The 27540-nt window shown below is 42.4% G+C and overlaps 1 protein-coding gene across 37 annotated transcripts in view; it reads right to left on the reverse strand.

The window, feature by feature from the left end:
- Positions 1-2602: 2602 nt before the first annotated feature.
- CLIP1 (CAP-Gly domain containing linker protein 1) overlaps positions 2603-27540 on the reverse strand; it is a 154672-nt gene continuing 129734 nt past the window's right edge. For 34 of the 37 annotated variants that reach the window (XM_063786085.1, XM_063786090.1, XM_063786083.1 and 31 more), the window contains 6 exons: positions 19670-19722; positions 10242-10359; positions 10009-10159; positions 9383-9432; positions 5206-5330; positions 2603-4268 (listed from right to left, as the gene is read on the reverse strand). In XM_063786085.1, coding sequence (XP_063642155.1) covers positions 4043-4268; positions 5206-5330; positions 9383-9432; positions 10009-10159; positions 10242-10359; positions 19670-19722 — 723 coding nt within the window. In that variant the 3' untranslated portion in view covers positions 2603-4042. Of the gene's footprint in view, positions 4269-5205; positions 5331-9382; positions 9433-10008; positions 10160-10241; positions 10424-19669; positions 19723-27540 lie in introns of those variants that run through there. The other 3 variants (XR_010148169.1, XR_010148170.1, XM_009426460.5) reach the window with 3 other exon arrangements.

The raw sequence follows: 27540 nt of genomic DNA on the forward strand, positions 1-27540 counted from the left end.
TACACAATTCTTTTTCTATATACAGACTCACAGCCAAGAGAATGCATCATGTTAACGCCTGTGAGAATAAAAGTTGTGTTCAGCAGGCCATGTCATGAGCTGTTAAATGAGGGTATAACTTACTCTAAGAGGTGAAATGCCCCAGGTTAGTGAAATCTCAAGGATGTGTGAGTGTAACTAAGACTAGGATGATAAACTATCCCCAAGCAGGATCAGGATGCTACAAAATGATGAAGTAACAACAGGTGCTCTTATAGACCAGGAGAGACAACTGCTATAGTTACCCTACAAATACTGCAGACTTGTTTAGAGTCTTTTAATCACCTAAGGTCAGTACCAAAGTTGAGAACTACTGTGTTTTAATGTATTATCTAGGTAGAAGTAATGTTCTTATTCAAGCAGTAACTGCTTTGGAAATACCTACCTATGGGTGAGTCCTTGGGTCCTGACGCTGGCTGCCTACTTGACAATGACTCCCAACCTTTCTTCAGTCTTCAGTACCTGAATACCGTCCTTCCCACCAACTTCCCCACCCCAGCTCTCTCACCACCCCTTTCCTAGCATACCTCATGCAGACTCTAAACATAACTGAATCTACAGGTTTTAAGACCCTTCTCCATATCCCACCCACTGTCCAGTCTCCATCCTTGGGTTCTTCCAAGATGTTTTATAAACATTTGTTTATAAAACAGATGTTAGGTGAGGCATGGTGGCGCACGCCTGTAATCCCAGCACTTTGGGAGGCTGAGATGGGCAGATCACCTGAGGTCAGGAGTTCAAGACCACCCTGGCCAACATGGTGAAAGCCTGTCTCTACTAATACAAAAATTTGCTGGGTATGGTGGCGCACGCCTGTAGTCCCAGCTACTCAGGAGGCTGAGGCAGGAGAATCGCTTGAATCTGGAAGGCAGAGGCTGGAGTGAGCCAAGATCGTGCCACTGCGCTCCAGCCTGGGCGACAGAGTGAAACTCTGTCTCAATAAATAAATAATAAATAAATAAAAATTTAAAAAATTACCTGGGCATGGTGGCATGCGCCTGTGGTCCCAGCCATTCAGGTGGCTGAGGTGGAAGAATTGCTTGAGCACTGGAGGCGGAGGTTGCAGTGAGCCGAGATTGCACAACTGCACTCCAGCCTGAGTGACAGTGAGACCCTGCCTCAAAACAAGAGAAGCATGTTCAAAGGCATAGCACTCAATTGGTTCAGTATCATTTTTGTAAATATTATATGGACTTTTCAATTTGTAAGACTTCATGGATGAATAGATAGTTGGCACCACATGGTGCCACATTGATTTTTATCAGGTAATTATTTTTGTCAGGTAATGTGGGGTGATACAGTAATGGATAACAACTACAAGTACGTTATGCTAAATGGGTCATGAAACACTTTAAGAAGGACAGAAAGACATACCAAAAAAAAATGAGAGACAGTGTCTCACTCTGTTGCCTAGGAGTGCAGTGGCACAATCATAGCTCACTGTAGCCTCTTAACTCCTGGGCTCAAGCAATTCTCCTGCCTCAACCTCCCCAGTAGCTGGGACTACAGGTGTGCACCATGCTTGGCTTTTTTTTTTTTTTTTTTTCGAGATGGGAGTCTCACTCTTTCGCCCAGGCTGGACTGCAGTGGCACGATCTTGGCTCAATGCAAGCTCCGCCTCCTGGGTGCACGCCATTCTCCTGCCTCAGCCTCCCGAGTAGCTGGGACTACAGGTGCCCGCCACCGCGCCCGGCTAATTTTTTGTATTTTTAGTAGAGACGGGGTTTCACCGTGTTAGCCAGGATGGTCTCGATCTCCTGACCTCGTGATCCACCCGCCTCGGCCTCCCAAAGTGCTGGGATTAAAGGCGTGAGCCACCGCACCAGGCCTACCAATTTCTTAAAAATTTTAGTAACAAGACTGCAGTAGAAATTGCTATATGAATGTATAGGGTTTGCTCATTTGAAGTAAAACCATTATGACAAACCTGAGAATATCAATTTACTACCATTAGCAAAAAAGAATAACCATTTATTGGCTGGGTGAGCACTCCCAACACTTTAGGAGGCTGAAGTGGGAGGATCACTTGAACCCAGGAGTTCAAAACCAGCCCAGGCAACATAGGGAGACTCACTCTGTACAAAAAATTTAAAAATTAGCCAGGTGTTGTAATCCCAGCACTTTGGGCGGCCGAGGCAGGCGGATCACGAGGTCAGGAGATCGAGGCCATCCTGGCTAACATGGTGAAACCCGGTCTCTACTAAAAATACAAAAAACTAGCTGGGCATGGTGGCGGATGCCTATAGTCTCAGCTACTCGGGAGGCTGAGGCAGGAGAATGGCGTGAACCCGGGAGGTGGAGCTTGCAGTGAGCTGAGATCGCACCACTGCACCCAGCCTGGGCGACAGAGTGAGACTCCATCTCAAAAAAAAAAAAAAAAAAAAAAAATTGGCCAGGTGTGGTGGCACTTGCCTGTAGTCCTAGCTGCTTCAGAGGCTGAGGCGAGAGGATTGCTTGAGCTCAGGAGTTGGAGGCTGCAGCAATCCATGATTGTGCCACTGTATTCCAGCCTGGGCAACAGAGTGAGACCCTGTCTCAAACAAAACAAAACCCACAAAACAAAAAAGAATAACCATTTATTAAAGTAGATACAGAACACTTGTTTGGCCAAATTTTAATACTGCTTTACATGTTTTCTGTTTGTGAAACAATTCGTATTACATTTATAACCAAAAATTTCAACTGGTAACAGATTGAATATTCACTGTCGAACACACAGTTGATAATCTTGAGGGGAAAATACATCAAAGGCATATATACAATTATAGAAGTTCTTATTGTACATGTAGCATGGAAGATACATTTTATTACTTTTTACATATTCTAGAAGACATTCAAATGAAGATAAATAGATTCAAACTGGTCGATAAACTGTTCAGGTGCTTTGAGGTCCTTCATTTTCTTTTTTGTGATAAGAAAATCCAAAATTATTAACGTTGAATTTCTCATCGTACATTCATCTAAAAACAGTAAAAAAACTTGTGAAGGAAGATTGTAGATTGGTTATTTAGGTGTTTTATACTGGCTTATTGTTAATTGACTGCTGGGGATACCTGCTAGAGAAGGAAAAAAAATTGGAGAAAATTCCTCCAGTTATTTAAATCTCGTTAAGAAATAAAAGGAAAACAAACAAATGAAAATGGTTGCAAAGCCACAAGATGCTATGTCTGGCCTAGTCTGTTATGTCCTAATGATCATTTTAAGTGTTTTCTTTTTCAAAAAGGTAAATGTCCAAAAAGAAAGACACATTGTGTATGTTTTTTTCCCAAAATATAGATTTTTAAAAAATATATACATATAATATATAGAAGCTGAAATTATGCAAAACTAATAAACAAAACACCACAGTAGATTAAGTGGGTGCAGCATATAGATTATAAAATGTCCCCACAGCAGTTTGGGGGCTTGCCCCTCCCTTTACCTGCTTCATGATTTTATAATCACACCTAAGTATTATCAAGCCTGAAGTAAAGGCACTACTGATAACAGGTAGTGCAAAGAGCTCAGATATTTCTTTGAATAAGAATAAAATACTTTAAATGAGTAGATGAAAATGCAAAATGGCACATTTTTTCAACTCATTCCAGTGTCAAAGCTTAACCAAAAAATCTAAATATACAAATGCAGCCTGGAAATATCTTAGTGCAAATATGAAAAGTAACGGCATAATTTAAAGTTACTTAAATAAGGTATTGTGAGGGTAGGGATTTTTCTACAAGGTCGGGGGGCCAATAAATGTAATGGCATCTGGTGCAATGTCTTCAAACGTAAAAATCAAGAAAACAAAATTCGAGGTGAAAACTCACCTACTAAATATTTATTATTCTAACTCATACGGGGAGACTAAAGGGCAATTTGTTGAAGATCAAAATATTTCCCTAGATTTGTTGACGGGGTTAAAAAATAACATGAGTTCTCCTGAAGTCTGCACACACAATGCTGGTGTTACGTTGTGTCAATGCGAGTGCGTCTGAGCAAGCCCAGTTCTCCACTGGAGGCTTCATCAGAAGGTTTCGTCGTCATTGCAGTTGGTGGCCCAGTGTCCAAACATCTCACAGATTTCACAGTATGGGCGTTCCTCACCCCGACTGCCATGGTGTGTGGAATGGGGAGGGTCCTCTGACATCTGTGCCTGGGTAGGACAATCCTCTGTGTCGTGGAGATCAAAGCAGTCACAAATGTCACAGAAGAGGCGAGGTTTCTTCTTGGACTGTTTCTCCTGATCATCACTACAAATGTTAATGTGTGAAATCAGAAAATTTATCAGAAGAAACTGAAGAGACAAGAACACTTGCAAAAAATTTAAAAATTAAGCAAGAACTAATTATGGCCAAGTCTGTGAGCTTCCAGTATAAGTAGTGCATTATCCCACATTTAAAGTATTTTTTTTATTTTTGAGATGGAGTCTCAGACTCTCACCCAGGCTGGAGTGCAGTGGCATGATCTTGGCTTACTGCAATCTCCACCTCCTGGGTGAAAGCAATTCTCCTGCCTCAGCCTCCCAAGTAGCTGGGATTACAGGTGCGTGCCACCCCACACAGTTACTTTTTTGTATTTTCAGTAGAGATGGGGTTTTGCCAAGTTAGCCAAGTTGGTCTCGAACTCCTGACCCCAGGTGATCTGCCCACCTCGGCCTCCCAAAGTGCTGGGATTACAGTCGTGGCCACCACGCCAGCCTCACATTTAAAATCTTCATGTCAAAGCATTTGTAGTCTCCTCTCACTCACTTGCCAGATTTATGGAAATCTATTTATGGCAAAGGAACCACAAAACATTTGGTTTTTTTTGTTGCATCTTTTTACAATCCCCTAGAGAAGCTCACTTTAAAAACATATTTATTTTGATGAAACTAAGGTTCCAATCAGTATGGCTTTTTTTGAGACAGGGTCTTGCTCTGTCACCCAGGTTGGAGTACAGTGGCGCAATCTCGGCTCACTGCAACCTCCAGCTCCAAGGCTCAAGTAGTTCTCCTGCCTCAGCCTCCCAAGTAGCTGGGATTACAGGCATGCAACACTACGCCTGGCTAACTTTTGTATTTTTAGTAGAGACGAGGTTTCATCGTGTTGGCCAGGCTGGTCTTGAACTCCTGACCCTCAAGTGGTCCGCCCGCCTCGGCCTCCCAAAGTGCTGGGATTACAGCACTCAGTATGTCTTCATATGAAATACCTGTCATAATTGTTTAGGTCATCCCCGTTCCCATTCAGGGCTGCTTCTGACATCATCTCCACCTTCATCTTGAGGTCTTGATTCTTCCTTTGAAGGTCCACTATTACTGAATTTAGGAAATCAATCTGATTTGTTAAAAAAAAAAAAAAAGATGTGTAAAATGTCAAGAATATATATAAGCTGGAGCATCAAGAAGTCATGAAGTTTACACCTTTAAGCTCTGGCGGCAAAGTGTGCAGAAGGGGCCAACAGCGGCTATTAGGGACCCATGCTTTTCACTCTCCCGGAGGACAGGCATGCTGAGATTGTGTGAGTAAAGAGCTGAACTTAAATGAGGCCATGTCTAGGTGGTAAGGCTATGGCAGTTTCTTTTACCCCCTCACACCTTTCAGATTTCTTCAAATGTTCATTACTGAGGAGACGCTATTTTATATTTTAAAAAAAAATTTAAATTACACTTCATTGAATGTTTCTAGGTATAACATGGGTAAACTTCATTTGTTTTTGAGGCAAATGAAATTATTCTTTTTTTTTCCTCGCTCTGTTGCCAGGCTGGAGTGCAGTGGCAGGATCTCGGCTCACTGCAGCCTCTGTCTCCTGGGTTCAAGCAATCCTACTGTCTCAGCCTCCTGAATAGCTGGGATTACAGGCATGCACCACCACGCCTGGCTGATTTTTGTATTTTTAGTAGAGACGGGGTTTTGCCATGTTGGCCAGGATGGTCTCAAACTCCTGACCTCAGGTGATCCACCCGCCTTGGCCTCCCAAAGTGCTGGGAATACATGTGTGAGCCACGGTGCCAGGCCATGAATTAATTAATTAATTATTTTATTTATTTATGAGACAGAGTCTTGCTCTGTTGCCCAGGCTGGAGTGCAGTGGCTCGATCTCGGCTCACTGCGACCTCTGCCTCCCAGGTTCAAGTGATTCTCCTGCCTCAGCCTCCCAGCTTCAAGTGATTCTCCTGCCTCAGCCTCCCGAGTAGCTGGGACTATAGGCGCGTGCCACCAAACCCAGCTAATTTTTGTATTTTTAATAGAGACGGGGTTTCATCATATTGTCCAGGATGGTCTCAAACTCCTGACCTCGTGATCCGCCTGCCTCGGCCTCCCAAAGTGTTGGGATTACAGGCATGAGCCACTGTACCCAGCTGAAATTATTCCTAAACATCTAAATCTGTGGGTTGGTGGAGTGCTATTGATTCATGAAAAAATATAAGAAACATTTTTTTAAATAGGAGAAAAAAATCTTGCATTCTCCAGAAGTCATAATCTTATATTTCTGAATATATGGGCACAAGTTTGTTTTCATTCTACCACATAAAAAATATTGGCGAGGCGCAGTGGCTCACGCCTGTAATCCCAACACTTTGGGAGACAGAGGCAGGCGGATCATCTGAGGTCAGGAGTTCAAGACCAACCTGGCCAACATAGTGATACCCTGTCTCTAGTAAAAATACAAAAATTAGCTGGGTGTGGTGGCTTACGCCTGTAGTCCCAGCTACTCAGGAGGCTGAGGCTGGAAACTCGCTTGAACCCAGGAGGCGGACGTTGCAGTGAGCCATGACTACGCCACTGCAGTCCAGCCTGGGCAACAGAGCAAGACTCCATCTCAAAAAAGAAAAAAATACACACACACACACGCACACACACACACGCACACGCGCACACACACACACACACACACAAAATGCATAAAAAGGTTAGTTCTTCCGTTAAACTCTACAATCCATCCAGGACTTTTCTGTTCGGCAGATTTGAAAAAGTCACATGGAAATTTCCTTCAGATTCTCATTTATCAACTGACTGATAATGGTGAAGCAATAAGTAAACATGTCCTCAGGGAAAATGGAGAAGGCTAAAGCTCCCTCCCAACCTAGGAGAGACAGCCAGGCACGCCAACAAGGCGGTGTTCAGGAACCACCCAGAGGGAGAGTGCCCATGCCAAGACCCCTGGGGCAGTGGGGACAACAAGATGGCCAACAGGAGGGACCGCTCTTGTCCTGAACATTTCCTTTCAATCAAAGGGCATTTTGACTTAAAAACAAAAAATTTCTTCCTTCTACAAATAATAAAAAGTCTCATTTCTCTAAACTGAAAGATCCCACTTTACAATATTTAAAATATATATAGATATACACACACATATACATAAATATTTTACTTTTTAAAGAAATATTTGGTCTTTTTCTCCTGCTGGGGAGTTATGAACAAAGTTAGCAATCATGCAGTCTTTCTCTGCAGCATATCCCAGCATCATGGAGGCCACCTCTGAAGGCAGACCTACTGAGTCTACCTTCACTTCTCAACGTGCATTTTCTAAGTCATTATTGTGTTAAGAGCTCCATTTCAGGAAGAAGAAAAAGCCACAAAATGGACATAAGTATAGTGGGAAACCACACACACACACACACACACACACACACACACACGTGTGCACGCAAATTAGAAAACATGAAACGAACCATTTGCTGATTGGAAGAAAAGTGTTGTCAGCAGCAGATGAAACAAACCGAAGCAGAAAGGAAGGGGGAAGAGAAGACACTGTTAGTTATTAAGCCCAGCAGACATACAAAGAGGACAATGCTAATCCATGGTAAGTTTGTACAGTGTTGAATCGTTTTGTGCCCCTCAAAGGAGGTGTCTGGCAACTAAAATCTCAAGGTGAGTTTTTCTTTTATTTAAATATAAAATGTGGCTTTTGTACTTTTGAATTTTGAACATGACTAATACATACAAAGTATATTAAAATTAAAAGACAGATGTTTGTTGCTATATACAATTATATTTCCAAGTACAGAATAGTTTGCCTTTATATAATCCCTTTTTACAAATTTTTGTTTGTTTTGAGACAGGGCCTTGCTCTGTGTCACCCAGCTTGGAGTGCCCATGTTGCGCAGGCTGGTCTCGGGCTCCAGCGATCTGCCTACCTTGGCCTACCAAAGTGCTGGGATTGCAGGTGTGAGCTGCTGTGCCCGGGCCCCCCACCCCACCTTTTTTTTTCTGAGACAGGTTCTTGCTTTGTCAGTCAGGCCTAAGTGCAGTGGCATGATCATGGCTCACTGCAGCCTCAACCTTCTGGACTGAAGTGATCCTCCTGCCTCAGTTTCTGGGGTAACTGGGACTACGGGAGCATGGCGCCATGCCTAACTAATTTTATTTTTTGTAGAGATGGGGTCTTGCCATTGTTGCTCAGGCTGGTCTCGATCTCCTGATCTCAAACAGTCCGCTTGCCACAGCCTTCCAAAAAGCTGGAATTAACAGGCGTGAGCCACTGCACCTGGCCCAGGCCCTTAAAAACTTTTTTTTAATTAGGTAATTGTTTTGAGACAGGGTGTTGCTCTGTCACTCAGGCTGCAGGATTGTTTTTTGTTTTTTTGGTTTTTTTTTTGTAGAGATGAGGTCTCGCTATGTCCAGGTTGGTCTCAAACTTTTGGGCTCAAGCAGTCATCCCACCTTGGCCTCCCAAAGTGCTGGAATTACAGGGATAAGCCACCATTCCTGGCCTAATCCCATTTTTAGTTTAAAACTAAAGTTGTTTTGTTAATTTTCGCTTTAAGAGACTGAGTTTTCAAGAAACCAGTCTTTTTAAGGTTAAGATGAGTAACAAACCCTTTGACAGAGCAATTCTACTTCTAGGAATTCATCCTGCAGAAATACTAATATATAAAATGATAGCTGCCCAAGATAATTCCTTACAGCATTGTTTATAATACACCCAAAGGATCAGAAACATCCCAGTGTCATTGTCAACCAATAGGGAACTGACTAAATTATAGTAAATCCATGTAATGGAACACTACATAGCTATAAAAAAAATAAGTGCAGAACCGTTTATGTAGTATGCTATTATTTATGTTAAAAAAAAAAAGGGAGGGAAGACTGTATTAGTGCTGGCTTATATACACACTTTAAAAAATCTCTGAAAAGGAAAGACACAAATAACAGTAATTAACTGTTTGCAGGGTTGGGAACTGAGCAGAAGAGAGAGAAGGTTTGGAGGAAGACATTTAATGTATATATTTTTAATTCTGTTTAATGTTTGGACTAGAGGAATGTATTACCCATTCAAAAGACTAAATGATACAAAAGGCATCAAATGAGAAGGAAAATAAACGGAAAGATTCAATGATTTTGAAAAACAGCAAGAAAGTAAAGCAATAAGGCAGGAACATTACCTGACTTTCCTGGGCTCTTTCATCCTCGTCTGCCTGAGTGTCTGTATTACCTTATATTTGAGGAAAAAAAAAAAAAAAGTGGAGGGAGAATATATGTATATTTTTAATCACAATCTAAACTGCAGTGAAAGGGCCTGTGTTCAAAACTCATTTTCCTGTGGAATTCCCAGATGCACCACTTTCAGCACATGTGGATGAGTTTGTGTCCCCTTGCGGGACCCTACAGGGTCTCACAGACACCAGCCTTGCCCTTCACGTGCTCTCCCTCAGGCCTGCTAACTCCTGGGTTAGAATGCCTGTCACGTCCATCTGAATGTACAGAGGCAATCCACCCTTCTTCACCAAAGGGACCACCTCTTCTCCTGCACTGTTAAGACCCCCCAGTCTGGATGGCAGCAGGCAGCCATCACAGTAGGTTTGTGACAATACTGACAGACCACAAGAAGCCCCAGGAACAGGGATGGCAGGCACGTGGGATTAGCCCTTGATTGATTAAGTGGTGGAAGAGCTAAGGAGAGTCAGGGTCAGGGCAGCATGAGAGCTGTCTTCGAAGAGCATCTCTACTAGAAAGGGCTCCTCGGGAGGAAGCGGGGTGTACAGAGAAGCACTGGGCAGGCGCCCTTTACCTGAGGAGCTGCTGAGCTGCCTCTTGTTTTCTTTGAGTTGAAGCTCCAAGTTCTTTACCTTGAGCTCGAGCTTCACCTTATCAGACTCTAGAGTCTGAACAACTGAATGCAAGGACTTGGCAGAGGCGTTTTCTCCCCTGAGCACTGTGACCTGAAACACAGTTTAGCTTAGGCTGAGGGTTTGAACAAAAGGAGGCCGCGTGAAAGCTCGTGCACCCTGGGTGGTACTCTACCTCATTTCTCAGTTTCTCCAGCTCGGCATCCTTTTCTGTGAGTAAGGCACTAGTTATACTGATGGATTTCTGCAAGGAAGCTTTCTCTTCATCTGCGTCTTTTATGAACTTGGATTCTCTAAAAGACCAAAGAGTTAAAAGTTCCACAAATCAACCAAAAGACTGGTCGGTGTACAACTGTTCTAGAACAAACACATAATTAATGTTAGTTAATGTAAAAAAATATATAACAGGGAAGTTTTATAGGGAGTTAAGGCCATTATGCTCACAAAATTTTACTTGAAATTTTACTTACTGTGAGGGGAGAAAAAGTTTACCTATGCATAGACATGCCAGAGTCTGCATGTGATTGTATCCATTTGAACTTAAAGAAACAAGTTAATAAATTTGGAAGAGGTAGAATTAAAAAAGAAAAAACGGTTGCACCCTCCCCAATATTCTACTAAAATCTAACCCCAAGTTGAAGTTTGTTAATTCTTGAATAAATTATTACCAAGCAATAACGACAATTAAAATACACACATGCAAAGCAGTTATACAGATGTCATGCAGAGCAGCTTTATGCTGGAAATATCAATTGGTTCTCACTAATTTCAGTAACTTTTGTAGCAAGTTCCAAGAATGGGTGTTTAAGATGTTATGGGCCAAAACAGTAGTAAAGATTATTATTATTACTCAAACTGAAGGATTATTACTTTCCAGCCATAGACTCTGAAGAGGACATTAAATTAGCTCATAGAAATGAATGGTAATTACATAAAGGCTAGAACAGAAAATGTTAAAATGGTTTTCTCAGGTGCAGAATGAAAGCATGGGGAGCCTGGAAGGAGAAATTCAGAGCGCCTGGTTTATGTTCTCGGCCTGACTCAGCACTTGGTTATCAGCAGAGGGCGGGGATGAGGCCTTTAATGAGAGGGTTGTGGGAGTGGGAAGAGAAAGGGAAAGACGAAGGAGGAACAGGGAGGAACGCAGGACACAGTGAAAACAGCCCAGAGAGCAGGCTAGCATGTGTTTACATATGTGTACCTATTTAAAGTTGTGTGTTTTTTTTATTTTTTATTTTGACAGAGTCTCGCTCTGTTGCCCAGGCTGGAGTGCAGTGGTGCGATCTCTGCTCACTGCAACCTCCGCCTCCTGGGTTCAAGCGATTCTCCTGCCTCAGCCTCCTGAGTAGCTGGGATTACAGGCGCCCGCCACCACGCCCAGCTAATTTTTGTATTTTTAGTAGAGATGGGGTTTCACCATGTTGGTCACCAGGCTGGTCTCAAACTCCTGACCTCAAGTGATCCGCCCACCTCAGCCTCACAAAGTGCTGGGATTACAGGCGTGAGCCGGCCATACTGAAAGTTTTGTTATAAAAACTACATGCATTTCAAAATGCCAAGGTCATTAAATACAAGAAAAGGCTGAGAAACTGTCACATATGGAGAAGACGAAGGAGATATGACAACTAACTGCAAGGCGGGATCCTAGTTTGGATGCTGTAACACAAAAGGACATTAGTGAGCAAACTGGTGAAATCTGAATGAAGTCCCTTGTTTCAGCTGAGAGTATGCTGCTCACGGGAGTTTCTGAGTTTTGATGAGTGTGCCGGGGCTGTGTAGGATGTTCAATTAGGGGCCTCTGGGGGAAGGTCTGTGAGAACTGGATGCACTACTTTTGCAACTCTTCTGGAAATCTAAAATTATTTTAAAATAAAAAGTTTTTTAAATGACATGCAGTGTGAAGCACGAGAGGAAAATGACAAAAATACTTTAGGAAAAACAAAACTGGAGAAAAGTTTCCTAGGCTAGGCCACAGGCCATACGACCTAAGACACTACATTACCACAGTCACCAGTGAGTGGTCATAACCTTAACAAGAAGCCAAATCACACCTGGTTCTATTCCAAGGAACTGGGAAAACGCAGAGGATGTACTGGTTGTCTGTTTTGGAACCAACTGGAGGAACAGAAAACTGAGGCCCAGGTTAGAAACGGCAGAATGTATGTCTGGTTAGTGAGACCCAAGATATCCGGCACACAAGTTACAGAAATCTCATGACTTATGGCAAATTGAAACTCTACACAAAGATGAAAATATAAGTGTTGTATTTATCTCATTGTGTGGCTTACACTTACACTCCAGAATGAGAAGTAGTAAGAAAAGAATCTGAGACAGAAATTTCTTGAATTAAAAACCCCAGCATTACTCACGCACTGGAAACGGGTGGGCATCAGTGCGGGTAAATTACTAAGCTAGTAACCTTGTTAGGACATAGGCTCTTGCTTAGGTTAAAACAGCAACTTAAATGAAAGGAATGTACAGGTGCTTTTTGCCACCTGGGAAGTAAAAATATCTGATGTCATCCAAAGATGCAATAAAGCCTGGGTTTCAGCCAGGCACAGTGTCTCATCCATGTCATCCCAGCTCTCTGGGAGGTCAAGGCAGGAGGATCGCTTGAGGCCAGGAGTTCGAGACCAGCCTGGTTGACACAGTGAGACCCCCGTCTCTACAGAAACTTACAAAAAAAAAAAAATTAGCTAGGCATGGCAGCGCATGCTTGTTGTCCCAGCTACTAGGGAAGCTGAGGCGGGAGGATGGCTTGAACCCAGGAGCTTGAGGTTGTAGTGAGCTGTGATAGTGTCACTGCACTCCAGCCTGGGCAACAGAGCAAGACCCCGTCTAAAAAAAAAAAATCCTGGGTTTCTTATGTTTCTATTAAATGCATTTAGTAGTTGATTCTGTTAAAAAAATGATTTCCAGAGCTTCACTTGCTATAAATCCAACTCAAATTTGAAAAAATGTAATTTTAAATGTTTTTACTAAAAAAATACCAGGATTTTGGGTTATCAAGAAGAGATTTAGATTTCCCTATAATCAGGACTCTATTTGGCCAAGATCCCACAGATGCTTAGTGCTGGGAAGGGATAAACAAACCTCCAGCTGGCAGAAGGAAAAAGGGACAGGTGCCCTTCTCTGGGGCCACCAAACAAACTCTGCTCATCATCACATACACACACAACCTCTCAGCCTGGCTGCTTTCTAAGGAGATGGCTGCCAGAATGCTTCTTATACAAGTTACCAACACGTGCATGGTTAAGAAAGAAATTTGACTTGTGATTTATACACCAAATGACAGGATAAGTAGACTCTGGCAGCTCATCTTTGTGACCTATTGTCATTGCTAGCTTCTTAGGCCATCTCTAAGCTCCAATTCCACTATGCAAACCACCAGGAGGGACTAAATTAAACCAGCGTCTATGCCAACATTACTGACGTCTGAGTCACAAATCATATTAAGCCATTAGCTGGAATGACTTGGTATTACCAAAAAAAATCAAGAAGGGAAAATAAACATAACATGAAAGAAGGGATAGAGGGAACAGAAATCTTTCTCTCTCCATCTCCCAAGGGAACATTTTACCCAGATTCTTTCCTTACTACTTATATAAGAAACAAATTCCAGTAATGAAGCAAATACCTTAAAGTGTTACTGGGCAAGCTTTAAAAATGCAAGATAACAAGAACCAAATATTAGAACCATGAAGAGAAACGCAAATACAGTAAGGAGACTAAATTTGCACTGAAGTTCTTTGCTGTATATAGATATAAAAAGGAAATATATGTGTGTGTTTGTGTATATATATATATATATATATACTGCTGAGAATATTTTACAAAACAAAAGCAAGACACAGAGGGACAAAGGCAGCCAAAAAATATATACAACAATTTGGTTTACTAAAAATATATGAAATTTATTTATTATAACGTGGATAGACTTTCTTTAGTCTTACCATTAAAGACACACAGATATAGCAAAGGAAGCAAGAGTAGGAAAGGGAAAAGAGAGGGGTGAAATGAGCATTGGTAAGTAGCGCAAGCTCGGAGACAGTCAGACAGTTAGCAACCCACAGTGAGCCGGATGAGCTGAAGTAGCACGGGACCTCTTCAGAATTTGGGGGCTTTATTGTCAAACCAGTTTTTACTCCTAACAGAAATCCTGCACTGGCACTGACAGGATGAATTCTGACTCCAAAAATCCATGTCTCGCGCCTTTGGCTTTGGAGCCCCTTCTTTGACACTAAAAAGCCTGGAGAATGGAGCAACCAAACCGGCTCCCAAATCTGCATCAGGCTTCAGAGGCACAGATGAACAAACTCCCCCAGTTCTGGCAATTAGAGCAACGCAAGGCATACCCTGCTTTACCCATTAGACTCTTAGAGCCTGTTTTAAAAGGCTTACCCAACTTGAGAGTTTTTCAAAGAAATGATTACATTTTTATGCTTGGGGAAAAATTTTTTACTACATACTGCTTGCAACTCAATGTTTAAAGTTACAAAAAAAACAAAAAACAAAAAGAAAAAAAACCCCATAGCAAATAAAGAAGGATTCTACTAATTCCTTTCTTTTTCTTTCTTTCTTTTCTTTTTTTTTTTTTTTGAGATGGAATCTTGCTCTGTTGCCCAGGCTGGAGTGCAGTGGTGCGATCTCGGCTCACTGTAACCTCCGCCTCCTGAGTTCAAGCAACTCTGCTGCCTCAGCCTCCTGAGTAGCTGAGATTCCAGGCACCCGCCACCACACCCAGGTAATTTTTGTATTTTTAGTAGACATGGGGTTTCACCATGTTGGCCAGGCTGGTCTTGAACTCCTGACCTCAGGTGATCCTCCCAAAGCACTGGGATTACAGGCGTGACCCACCGCACCCAGCCGGATTCTAATTTCTTCATGATAACCAGTTTAATCCTACAGTTGGGAGTAAGTTCTGCACTTGAATATCATGACCATTTGGCCATAGTGATTCTATTACTATCTTAACTATGTACGTTTAATGATCACATCTGAATTCAAGTGTTGACTAAGCTCTCAGTTCTTGCATGACCAACTACATTTCAAATACTCACAATGTAAGTATTTGCAAGGCTTTTTAAATAAATAGTATATTAAGTTCTTTTTGGTACTCAATGGTTGACACATTTATTTAACCATTACACGCACAGGCCTACATATGAATCCTTTATCAAACTGACTTTTAGAAGGCAATGAAGGGCCCCAACTATTATCTAAAATCCATTTACATTCAGGTTTCTAAAACAGAAATAACTTTCCATAAGGGTTAATTAACAAACAAACAAAAAACACTTCTACACATGAGAAACTAGGGGTGAAATTTTCACTCCCAGAAGAAGTCACCTTTATCTATAATTTCTGATGAAAATTAAGAGTGATTTTCAAGAGACACCCTCCTAAACATTGAGGACATAAAACAGGAACAGAGGGAAGTAGGAGAGAGAACTTCACGGCCCCAAAATTTGTTTCATCTTTTTTTTTTTTTTTTTTTTTTTGAGATGGAGTTTTGCTCTTGTTGCCCAGGCTGGAGTGCAATGGCGCGATCTCGGCGCACTGCAACCTCTGCATCCCGGGTTGAAGCGATTCTCCTGCCTCAGCCTCCTGAGTAGCTGGGACTACAGATGCCCGCCACTGTGCCCGGCTATTTTTGTATTTTTAGTAGAGACGGGGTTTTACCATGTTGGCCAGGCTGGTCTCAAACTCCTGACCTCAGGTGATCCACCTGCCTCGGCCTCCCAAAGTGTTGGGATTACAGGCGTGAGCCACTGCACCTGGCCATGTTCCATCTTTTTAAGCCATGAAAAGCGTCCCATGCCTAACCATATTTTGAAAGGCATGTAATTTACTTAAAGTTACATGATAAGGACTTCATCATTAAGTACATCATCTCTTTTTTAAAAAGATACACATAAATAATAAATAAATAAAAAGCTTAAAAATTCACTGAGAAGAGAACCAGCATAAAAAATCTGATGATCTGAGTCTTTAGCCTGCACCTGTCTTTTATTAGTCCTGAGTCCTTGGCCAACTTGCCTAACTTTTTGAGCTTTAGTTTCATCGTTTTATGTATTTATTTTATTTTAGAGACAGGGTCTCACTATGTTGCCCAGGCTAGAGTACAGCAGCTCTTCTCAGGCATGATCAGAGTGCACTACAGCACTGAATACCTGGGCTCAAGTGATCCTCTCACCTCAGCCTCCTGAGTAGCTGGGACTACAGGCATGTGCCACCATGTCCAGCTAATTTCATCATTTAAAAATGCAAGCTCCACCATTATATTTCACTGGGTTGTTTTGAGATTAGATCAATTTGTGAATTATGAAGTGCTACATAAATGTAGGGAGATACCAGTCTTTTTTTTTTTTTTTGAGACGGAGTCTTGCTCTGTCACCAGGCTGGAGTGCAGTGGCACGATCTCGGCTCACTACAACCTCCACCTCCTGGGTTCAGGCAATTCTCCCGCTTCAGCCTCCTGAGTAGCTAGGACTGCAGGCACATGCCACCATGCCCAGCTAATTTTTGTATTTTTAGTAGAGACGGGGTTTCACCTTTCACCATGTTAGCCAGGATGGTCTCAATCTCTTGACTTCGTGATCCACCCACCTCGGCCTCCCAAAGTGCTGGGATTACAGGTGTAAGCCACCGTGCCTGGCCTAATTTTTGTATTGCCAGGCTGGTCTTGAACTCCTGACCTCAAGTGAGCCACCTGCCTTGGCCTCCCAAAGTGCTGGGATTACAGGCGTGAGCCACCGCCCCCGACCTTTTTTTTTTTTTTTTTTAAATGGAGACATAGTCTCACTATGTTGCCCAGGCTGGTCTTGAACTCTTGCGCTCAACTGATCCTCCCTTTTTGGCCTCCCAAAGTGCTGGGGTTACAGGCATGAACCACCGTGCCAGGCCACAGCTCCCTTGCCAGAATGCTGCAGGAACAAGCCCTATTTATTTTTTCACGTGTCCTTGATAACTCCTTACATAAGGGTTTTTTTTTTTTTTAAAAAAAGAAACAAAAACCTTATTTATGTAAAATTAAATACCCCGAGGCCCACAGAGACAGAACTGTGGCTATAAACAGGGACCAGGTTTAGGCATGGCAAACTAGGCATCACTTTTCAAGTTCCCTGGAGAACATCTGGCTGGGCTGGGAATCATTGGTTATGCTATTCTTTAAGGTTTGTTTTTAGTTTTAGTTTTGTTTCTAATAAGCAAAAAAGCACATCACTGTTGTGATACGCACCTATTTAGTATTCTGCAGCAACTGCTGGACAGGCTGTTGTTCTCAGCAGTAGCACCCACTAAACCTGCTTGGCACCGTGTAAAGCACAGGCATTCTCTAAATAAAAACCGCACATTTTAAAAGAGCAGACAGGCCAGGCGCAGTGGCTCACGCCTGTAATCCCAACACTTTGGGAGGCTGAGGCAGGTGGATCACGAGGTCAGGAGTTAGAGACCAGCCTGGCCAAGATGGTGAAACCCTATCTCTACTAAAACTACAAAAATTAGCCAGGCATGGTGGTGCACGCCTGTAATACTAGTTACTTGGGAGGCTGAGGCAGGAGAATTGCTTGAACCTGGGAGGTGGAGGTTGCAGTGAGAGCCGAGATCGCGCCACTGCACTCCAGCCTGGGTGATAGAGCAAGACTCTGTCTTAAAAAAAAAAAGTAGACAAAGACTTATCAGGGGCACGGCAGTGGTGAAACATACGCGCATTCTGAGTATAAACACCACCTTAGTGAAATTTCACTAAGTATTTCTAAATTTAAAAAAAGGAAAGGCAGCCTGGGCAACATAACAAGACCTTGTCACTATAAAAAAAAATTTTAAAAGCCGGGTGCAGTGGCTCATGCCTGTAATCCCAGCACTTTGGGAGGCTGAGGCAGGCGGATCACGACGTCAGGAGATAGAGACCATCCTGGCTAACACGGTGAAACCCCATCTCTACTAAAAATACAAAAATTTAGCCGGGTGTGGTGTCATGCACCTGTAATCCCAGCTACTCAGGAGGGGGAGGCAGGAGAATCGCTTGAACCCAGGAGGCGGAGGTTGCAGTGAGCCGAGATCGCACCACTGCACTCCAGCCTGGGCAACAGAGCGAGAGTCTGCCTCAAAAAACAAACAAACAAACAAAAAATTAGCCAGGTGTGATCACGCATGCCTGTAGTCCCAGCCACTTGGGAGGCTGAGAGGTCGGAAGATCAACTGAGCCCAGGAGATTGAGGCTGCCATAAGCCATGATTGAGCCATTGCACTCCAACTGGGGAGACACAGCAAGATCATGTCTGAAAAAAATAAATTAAAAAAAGAAAAAAGAAAATGCATCACTGGACCAAGGCCTAACGTCCTTTAGAATGTGGCTTATGGAATCCAAATAGCTAAATCTAAATAAATAAAGCCCTCAGCTCCTAAGCAACTGCTACGCTGGCAGAGGAGACAGTGCTGCGTAAAACATACACTTCAGTAGGTCGGTGGGGAAACCTCCTCTGCCCTGACGAGTGGGAATAATACTTCACAAGAGCATGGAGAAATTACTGGTTATGCTATTCTTTAAGGTTTGTTTTTATTTTTAGTTTTGTTTTTAACAAGCGAAAAAGCACATCACTGTTGTGATATGCACCCATTCTGCAGCACCCACTGGACAGGCTGTGGTTCTCGGCAGTAGCACCCCCTAAACCTGCTTGGACCGTGTAGCACAGACATTCTGTAAACAAAAACTGCACGTTTTAAAAGAGCAAAGACTTATCAGCTTATAGAAGCATGAAGCTTCTACACAATTATTTCTGTGAGTCATGTTCTTCCTTATTGGAAAGTACTGAAAAAGTTATCCTAGTTTTTAATTTGAGTATCATTTGACTATCATGGGAGAGTAAGTAAGAAAGCCTTTTAAAGCAAATAGAAACACTTAAAATCACATTACCCATTATTAGTGAACATTAAAATTTTCATATAATTGAAATCAGTATTTATATCCAGATCAATAACTGTATGTAAGATTCTAGTATGTTTAGTTACTGAAACTAGGAGGTAACAGTGGTGTAACATGAGACAATCTGATTTTAGATCACTTCTGAGTGAAAGCAACTGAACATGGCTTACGAACTATTTTTGTTTTAGTAATAGTGAAACTTCTGCAAATGGATTCTCTTTTTCTTTTTTTTTTTTTTTGAGACGGAGTCTCTCACTGTTGCCCAGGCTGGAGTGCAGTGGCGCGATCTCGGCTCACTGCAACCTCCGCTGCCCAGGTTCAAGTGATTCTCCTGCCTCAGCCTCCCAAGTAGTTGAGATTATAGGCACCTGCCACTATGCCTGGCTAATTTTTTGTATTTTTAGTTGAGATGGGGATTCACTATGTTGGTCAGGCTGGTGTCGAACTCATGATCTGCCAGCTTTGGCCTCCCAAAGTGCTGGGATTACAGGTGTGAGCTATCACACCTAGCCCTGCAAATGGATTTTCATATTTTGTCAGTTACAAGTACCAAACTATCACAATGCCATTTTCTGAATCTAAGAAGGTCACTTGTTTTCTACTATAAGTTACCACACATGTCATGTTCTGACATCTTATTAAACACACACACATACAACAATAAACAGAAAGCTTACCTTTTTTTCATTTCTAACAACTGATTATTGAGCACAGATCTTTCTTCTTCCAGCTAGGAAAAAACACAAAAAACTTCAGTTCATAACCAGGCCACAGAAAGGCATATTTCTCATCCCACATGTACATCCCCCAGGCTCCAGGACAGCTAAAGCCATTAGCTTTCCTCAACAGCAATGAAGAGGGACAAGTGGTCACTCTATCACAGGATGTGCAGTTATTAATATATAAATCACTTACGACCTCAGTAACTCCCCCTCCTCAGGGACCTGAGAGTTAAACATATTAAACAATCACACCTTGAACACAACGAAGCACATCTTTTTTTTTTTTTTTTTGAGACGGAGTGTCGCTCTGTCGCCCAGGCTGGAGTGCAGTGGCGCCATCTCGGCTCACTGCAAGCTCCGCCTCCCGGGTTCACGCCATTCTCCTGCCTCAGCCTCCCGAGTAGCTGGGACTACAGGCGCCCGCCACCACGCCCGGCTAATTTTTTGTATTTTTTAGTAGAGACGGGGTTTCACCGTCTTAGCCAGGATGGTCTCGATCTCCTGACCTTGTGATCCGCCCGCCTCAGCCTCCCAAAGTGCTGGGATTACAGGCGTGAGCCACCGCGCCCGGCCCGAAGCAAGCACATCTTAAGCATTCAAAAATGTTAATTGGCCAGGCGCGGTGGCTCACACCTGTAATCTCAGCACTTTGGTGGGGCAAGGTGGGCGGATCAGGAGTTCGAGCCCAGCCTGGCCAACATGGTGAAAGCCCATCTCTACTAAAAATGTAAAAATTAGCCAGGTGTGGTGTGTGCCTACAATCCCAGCTACTCAGGAGGCTAAGGCAGGAGAATCGCTTGAACCCAGGAGGCAGAGGTTGCAGTGAGCCAAGGTTGAACCACTGCACTCCAGCCTGGGTGACAGAGTGAGACTCCATCTAAAAAAAAAAATTGTTAAATGAGTGAGTAAAGCTCCACTGCTAACATTCTAGTTCCTTTACTTAAACCGCAGAAGTCAAGTGTCACTAAATTGCAGAGGACTAGGTACAGGCTACCTACTCTCTGTGGGCCTCAATGTACTCACATCCATCAATTCAACACACATTCATTGAATGGTTAGTATATTCAAGCATTATTCAAGCATTTGTTTCTCATGTATAAAACAAAGAGGTTACAAAAGAATTTCCAGTAGTTCTTTATTATCTCATGAAGGATAAAAAATAAAAGATTCAGGTAGTTAATCTTGTGAAGGAGGAATCATCTCTACCTCCAACCTGCACTACCCAGTTTGGCCAAATACCACTAGTTTCAACTCACACTGTTAATGTTTTTTTTTTTTTTTCTTTTTTGATACAGAGTCTTGCTCTGTTGCCCAGCTGGAGTGCAGTGGTGCAATCTCGGCTCACTGCAACCTCTGCCTCCCAGGTTCAAGTGATTCTCCTGCTTCAGTCTCCCAAATAGCTGGGATTACAGGTGCCTACCACCATGCCCAGCTAATGTTTGTATTTTTAGTAGATAGGGTTTCGCCATGTTGGCCAGGCTGCACACTGTTAATTTTTTTTAAAGGGTCAAAAAGCTCTTATTTTTTTTTAAATAAAAAGATAACACGAAAGATTATGTAATGGCTTCCAACAGCCTAGAATTTAAGTTACTAGCTCACTCTAAGTAGTTATAGTCATTATTAATTATTACTTATGTTCACGCTTTGCTATGAGGTCTTATTTTAAAAATTCTTAAATATACATTATGTTCTGAACATAAATATCCCTTTACCATGAAATCTGTAAATGTTAACATAGTTTTACAGACTCTTTGATGTCCTAGCCCATTAAGATGTATGTTTTTGCTGCATGACTAATTCACAGAAATATTTAGAAATTTTTAGAATGAAAGGAAGAAAAAAGAGTGGGAGGCAAACTGTAAAAAATGAAATGAGAAAGAGAACATCTGGAGAGTGGGATATGGAGATGAGAAGGGTTTTCATTTTGGTCTTTATGCCCTTTGTACAGTTTATATTTATTCTTTAAAGAAGGAATCTGTTTTAGTTTTATAATTTAAAAGTTAAAAAAATCAATACTTAAAACTGGAAAATTTTTACAATGAATATGTAAATGGACAAAGAGCATGGCAGACAATTCATAAAACAAAATAAAAATAATTAATGAATATTTGAAAAATCATTCAACCCTACAAAAACACAATACGCAAAGATTCTCCCTCTTTCTTAGAGGGTCCATGTGCCTGAATTTCCAAGGAAGAGATGTTTGATATTTATTATACTGATCTTTATAGAAAACAATGTTTTTTCTTCTTCTGGTCCAGGATTATTACCCAATCTAGGAGATAGCAAGCTGCATCTAGCAGTTTTATTTCTTTTTTCTTTTTTTTAGACAGAGTTTTACTCTTGTTGCCCAGGCTGGAGTGCAATGGCCCTACCTCAGCTCACTGCAACCTCAGCCTCCTGGGTTAATGTGATTCTCCTGCCTCAGCCTCCTAAGTAGCTGGGATTACAGGCGCTGCCACCATGCCTGGATCATTTTTTGTATTTTTAGTAGAGGCGGGGTTTCACCATGTTGGCCAGGCTGGTCTCAAACTCCTGACCTCAGGTGATCCACACGCCTCAGCCTCCCGAACTGTTGGGATTACAGGCGTCAGCTTCTGCGCCCGACCCTTTTCTTTTTTTTTGAGACGGAGTCTCACTCTGTCACCTAGGCTGGAGAGCAGTGGCGCGATCTTGGCTCACTGCAACCTCTGCCTCCCAGGTTCAAGCGATTCTCCTGTCTCAGCCTCCCAAAGAGTGGGGATTACAGATGTGTGCTACCACGCCCAGCTAACTTTTCTATTTTTAGCAGAGACGGGGTTTCATCATGTTGGCCAGGCTGGTCTCGAACTCCTGACCTCAGGTGATCCACCCGCCATGGCATCCCAAAGTGCTGGGATTACAGGTGTGAGCTATCACGCCCAGCCAGTTCCTCATTCTTTCCTTGTCTTTTATGGCCTTGACAGTTTTGAAGAGTATAAGCCAGTTATTTTCTAGAACGTCAATTTGGATTCGTCTGATGTTTCCATGTCATTAGAGTCAAATCATGCACTTTTTGGCAGGAACACCACAGAAGTAATCCTGTGTCCTTCTCAGCAGATGATATCAGGAGGTACACACTGTTGATTTTTGGTGAGGTTAACTTCGGTCACTTGGTTAAGGAGGAAGTATCTTCCATGTTTCTCCACTGGAAAGATACTATTTTTTTCTTTGTAATTAATATGTATTTTTGGGGGATACGTTTGGAAACTACGTAAATATCCTGTTATTCAACAAACTTTTACCTACTTGTTTTAGCACAGATTGATGATTCTTGCCTGAACAAATTACCATGCTGGTTACCATATGGTGATTGTATGACTCTGTCATTCCAACCATTAAATATTAGTTGGCCTTCTACCATGAGGAAGGGCTTTCATTTTCCATTCATTCAAGACAGAGTCTCACTCTGTCACCCAGGCTGGAGTGCAGGGACAAAATCTCGGCTCACTGCAACCTCCGCTTCCCAGGTTCAAGCAATTCTCGTGCCTCAGCCTCCCAAGTAGCTGGGATTACAGGCATGTGTCACCATGCCTGGCTAATTTTTTTTTTTTTTTTTTTTAGTAGAGATGGAGGTTCACTATATTGGTCAGGCTGGTCTCATACTCCTGGCCTCAAGCGATCTGCCCATCTTGGCCTCCCAAAGTGCTGGGATTACAGGTGTGAGCCACTACTCCTGGCTTCCATTTATTTATTAATACCTGTTTAGATTCATGGTTTCCTGTTATTCAGTCGGTTATAATCTATTGTATCTCTGTTTATTTTGATGCTCGACTTATCTCACATTTGGTCAGTGGGAGCTTCTTCAAGATGGCTCTGATGTCCTCTCCACTAATCTCTATTATTCTTTGAGCGCTTCCTTGCTTTTTGGTACACAAAATATTCCAAGCTCACCTTATACTCTTTCCGTCCCAGCCCTGGCATCAGCCATTTCTCTATGCACTTCTGGCTCCTTTAGTGAAGAATATTTAGAAAACAAGCTCTAGGCATTAGTTGTGCTCATTGGTACCGGGTTTTGTTACTTCTAAGCCCTGTCAGTGGAGTTGACCAAAACTTAAAACTTCTACTCTTCAAAAGATATTGTTAAGAAAGTATAAAGACGGCTGGGCACGGTGGCTCAAGCCTGTAATCCCAGCGCTTTGGGAGGCCGAGGCGGGTGGATCACGAGGTCAGGAGATCGAGACCATCCTGGCTAACACGGTGAAACCCCGTCTCTACTAAAAATATAAAAAATTAGCCGGGCGCGGTGGTGGGCGCCTGTAGTCCCAGCTACTCGGGAGCCTGAGGCAGGAGAATGGCATGAACCCGGGAGGCGGAGCTTGCAGTGAGCTGAGATAGCACCACTGCAGTCCAGCCTGGGCAAAAGAGCAAGACTCTGTCTCAAAAAAAAAAAAAAAAAAAAGGCAAAGAAAGTATAAAGACAAGCCACAGATGGGGAGAAAACATTCGCAAAACAAAACCCAATAAAGAACTTGTATCTAGAATATAGTAAGAACTCTCACAATGCAATAATATGTAGACACAAAAACAAAATGAAAAATGACCGAAAGATTTGGATGGACATTTTACCAAAGAAGAGAGACAGATGGTTAGTAAGCACAGGAAATGATACTCGGCATCATCAGTCATCAGGAGAATGCAAACTGAAACCACACTGAGATACACTCCACATGCCACCTGGGCACCCAAGCCCTCCAACCCAGTGGTTCCCTAGTTGGCAAATAGATTAATGTTTAAAAAGACAAAACAAAACAAAAACCCCTAGGTGCTGAGAAGTATGTGGGATAACCGGAAACCTCATAAATTGCTGGTGAGAATGTAAAATAGTACTAATTTTGGAAAATGGTTTGAGAATTTCTTTTTCTTTTTTTTTTTTTTGAGACGGAGTTTCGCTCTTGTTGCCCAGGCTGGATTGCAATGGCGCAATCTCGGCTCACTGCAACCTGTGCCTCCTGGGTTCAAGCGATTCTCCTGCCTCAGCCTCCTGAGTAGCTGGGATTATAGGCATGCGCCACCACGCTCGGCTAATTTTGTATTTTTATTAGAGACAGGTTTTCTCCACGTTGATCAGGCTGGTCTCAAACTCCTGACCTCAGGTGATCCGCCCGCCTCGGCCTCCCAAAGTGCTGGGATTACAGGCGTGAGTTACTGTGCCCGGCCTGAGAATTTTTTTTTTTTTTTTTTTTTTGAGGCAGAGTCTTGCTCTGTTGCCCAGGCTGGAGTGCAGCGGCACAATCTCGGCTCACTGCAAGCTCCGCCTCCCAGGTTCACACTATTCTCCTGCCTCAGCCTCCCGGAGAATTTCTTAAAAAGGTAAACATACACTTACCATACTAGCAATTCCACTCTTAGGTGTTTACCCATGATAAATGAAAACATATGCCCCTGGCCTCTTCACGAATTCAAAACAACTTTACTCAAAATACCCCCAAACCTGTAATCCCAGCACTTTGGGAGGCCGAGGCAGGCAGATCACAAGGTCAGGAGATCCAGACCATCCTGGCTCACATGGTGAAACCCTGTCTCTACTAAAAATACAAAAAAATTAGCCAGGTGTGGTGGTGGGCGCCTGTAGTCCCAGCTACTTGGGAGGCTGAGGCAGGAGAATGGCGTGAACCTGGGAGACGGAGCTTGCAGTGAGCTGAGATGGCGCCACTGCACTCCAGCCTGGGTAAGAGTGCAAGACTCTGTCTCAAAAAAAAAAAAAAAAAAACCTCAAACTGGAACAACCCACTGTCCAAATGGATAAAGCAACTATGATATAATCCCAAACTGCTGATATACATAACAACATGGATAGACCTCCAAAGGAATATGCTAAGTGAAAGAAAACAGAGTGACCGGGCGCAGTGGCTCACACCTGTAATCTCAGCACTCTGGGAGGCCAAGGCAGGATGACCACTTGAGCCCAGGAGTTCGAGACCAGCCTGGGTAACATAGTGAGACCTTGTCTCTATAAAAAGATCAAAAAATTAGTCAAATGTGACACAGACGCCTATAGTCCTAGCTACTCAGGAGGCTGAAGTGGGAGGCTACAATGAGACAAGACTGCACCACAGCACTCCAGCCTGGGTGACAGAGTGAGACCCTGTCTCAAATAATAATAATAAAATAGATAAAAATAGGGCCGGGTGCAGTGCCTCACGCCTGTAATCTCAGCACTTTGGGAGGCAAGGTAGGCAGATCATGAGGTCAGGAGATAGAGACTCCATCCTGCCTAACTAACATGGTGAAACCCCGTCTCTACTAAAAATACAAAAAATTAGCTGGGCGTGGTGGCATGCACCTCTATAGTCCCAGCTACTCAGAAGGCTAAGACAGAAGAATTGCTTGAACCCAGGAGGCAGAGGTTGCAGTGAGCCAAGATTGTGCCATTGCACTCCAGCCTGGGAGACAGAGCAAGACTCCATCTCAAAAAAAAGAAAAATAATAATTAAAAATCAGTAAATTAAAATTAAAATTAAAAATAGAAAAAGATTTTCTCTTTGGGAGGCTGAGATGGGCGGCAAATCATTTGAGGTTGGAGTCCGAGACCAGCCGGCCAACACGATAAAACCCCATCTCTACTAAAAACACAAAAATGAGCCAGGTGTGGTGGCGTGTACTTGTGATCCCAGCTACTCAGGAGGCTGAGGCAGGAGAATCGCTTGAACCCAGGAGGCAGAGGTTGCAGTAAGCTAAGATCGCACCACTGCACTCCAGCCTGGGGAACAGAGTGAGACTCTGTTTCAAAAAATTAAAAAGAAACTAGATACATAAGGCTATATAATGTTTTGAATTTCGCAAATTTCCTTATGTATAATGTCTAATGTTTTCTACTGTGGTAAGGGAAAATAGTTTGAAATATTTCATCTTTTTAAATTGACTGAAAATCATTTTATGGTCTAACACATAACCTGTCCTGGAGAATGCTCCCTGTGCACTTGAGAAGTGTGTGTCTTCTGCTGCTGTTGGATGGAGCAATCTGCAGATGACTGTTAGGTCCTGTTGATTTAGAGTGTTATTCAAGTCTTCTGTTTCCTTCTTCATCTCTGCATAGTTGTTCTATCCATCACTGAAATGGGGTACTGAAGCCTTCAGCTATAATTGTTGAATTGTCGATTTCTCTTTTTAATTCTGTCAGTTTTTGCTTCATGTATTTCAGGACTCTGTTATTAGGTACATCTGTGTTTAAAATTGTTATATCTTCCTGATGGATTGACATTTTTTCGTTGTTCTCTGTCTCTAGTAACAATTTTTGCCTTAAAATCCATATTGTCTGATAGTAGTATAGTTTCTCCAGCTTGCTTTTGGTTACTGTTTGCATGGTATGTCTTGTTCCATCCTTTTACTTTCAACCTATTTGTGGCTTTGAATATAAATTGCATCTCTTATAGAGAGCATATAGTTAGATCATGTTATTTTAAAAATCCATTCTGCTAGTCTATGCCATTTATTCAGAGTGTTCAATCCATTTATATTTACTGTGTTTATGAATAAGGTTACATACTGTTTTGATTCCATGTATGTGACCTACTAAAAAAGGTAAAACTATTGGATCAGAAGAGTTTTCAGGGAGTGAGAATGAACTGACTATAAAGGAGGATAAGAGAACCTTTTGGGGTGAAGGAAATCTTGATTGTGGGGTCAGTTTTATGACCGTATATATTTGTCAAAATTCACCAAACTATACACCTATGAAGGGTAAATTTTATTTGATGTAAATTAGACCTCAATAAACATGACTTTGAGAAAAAGAAAGCAAGTTGGAGTAATATGTACAATATGGCTTTTGTAGAAAACAAAAACAATGTATGCATATATGCATT

The sequence above is a fragment of the Pan troglodytes genome, chromosome 10 (assembly GCF_028858775.2).
Source record: "Pan troglodytes isolate AG18354 chromosome 10, NHGRI_mPanTro3-v2.0_pri, whole genome shotgun sequence".
Taxonomy (NCBI): domain Eukaryota; kingdom Metazoa; phylum Chordata; class Mammalia; order Primates; family Hominidae; genus Pan; species Pan troglodytes.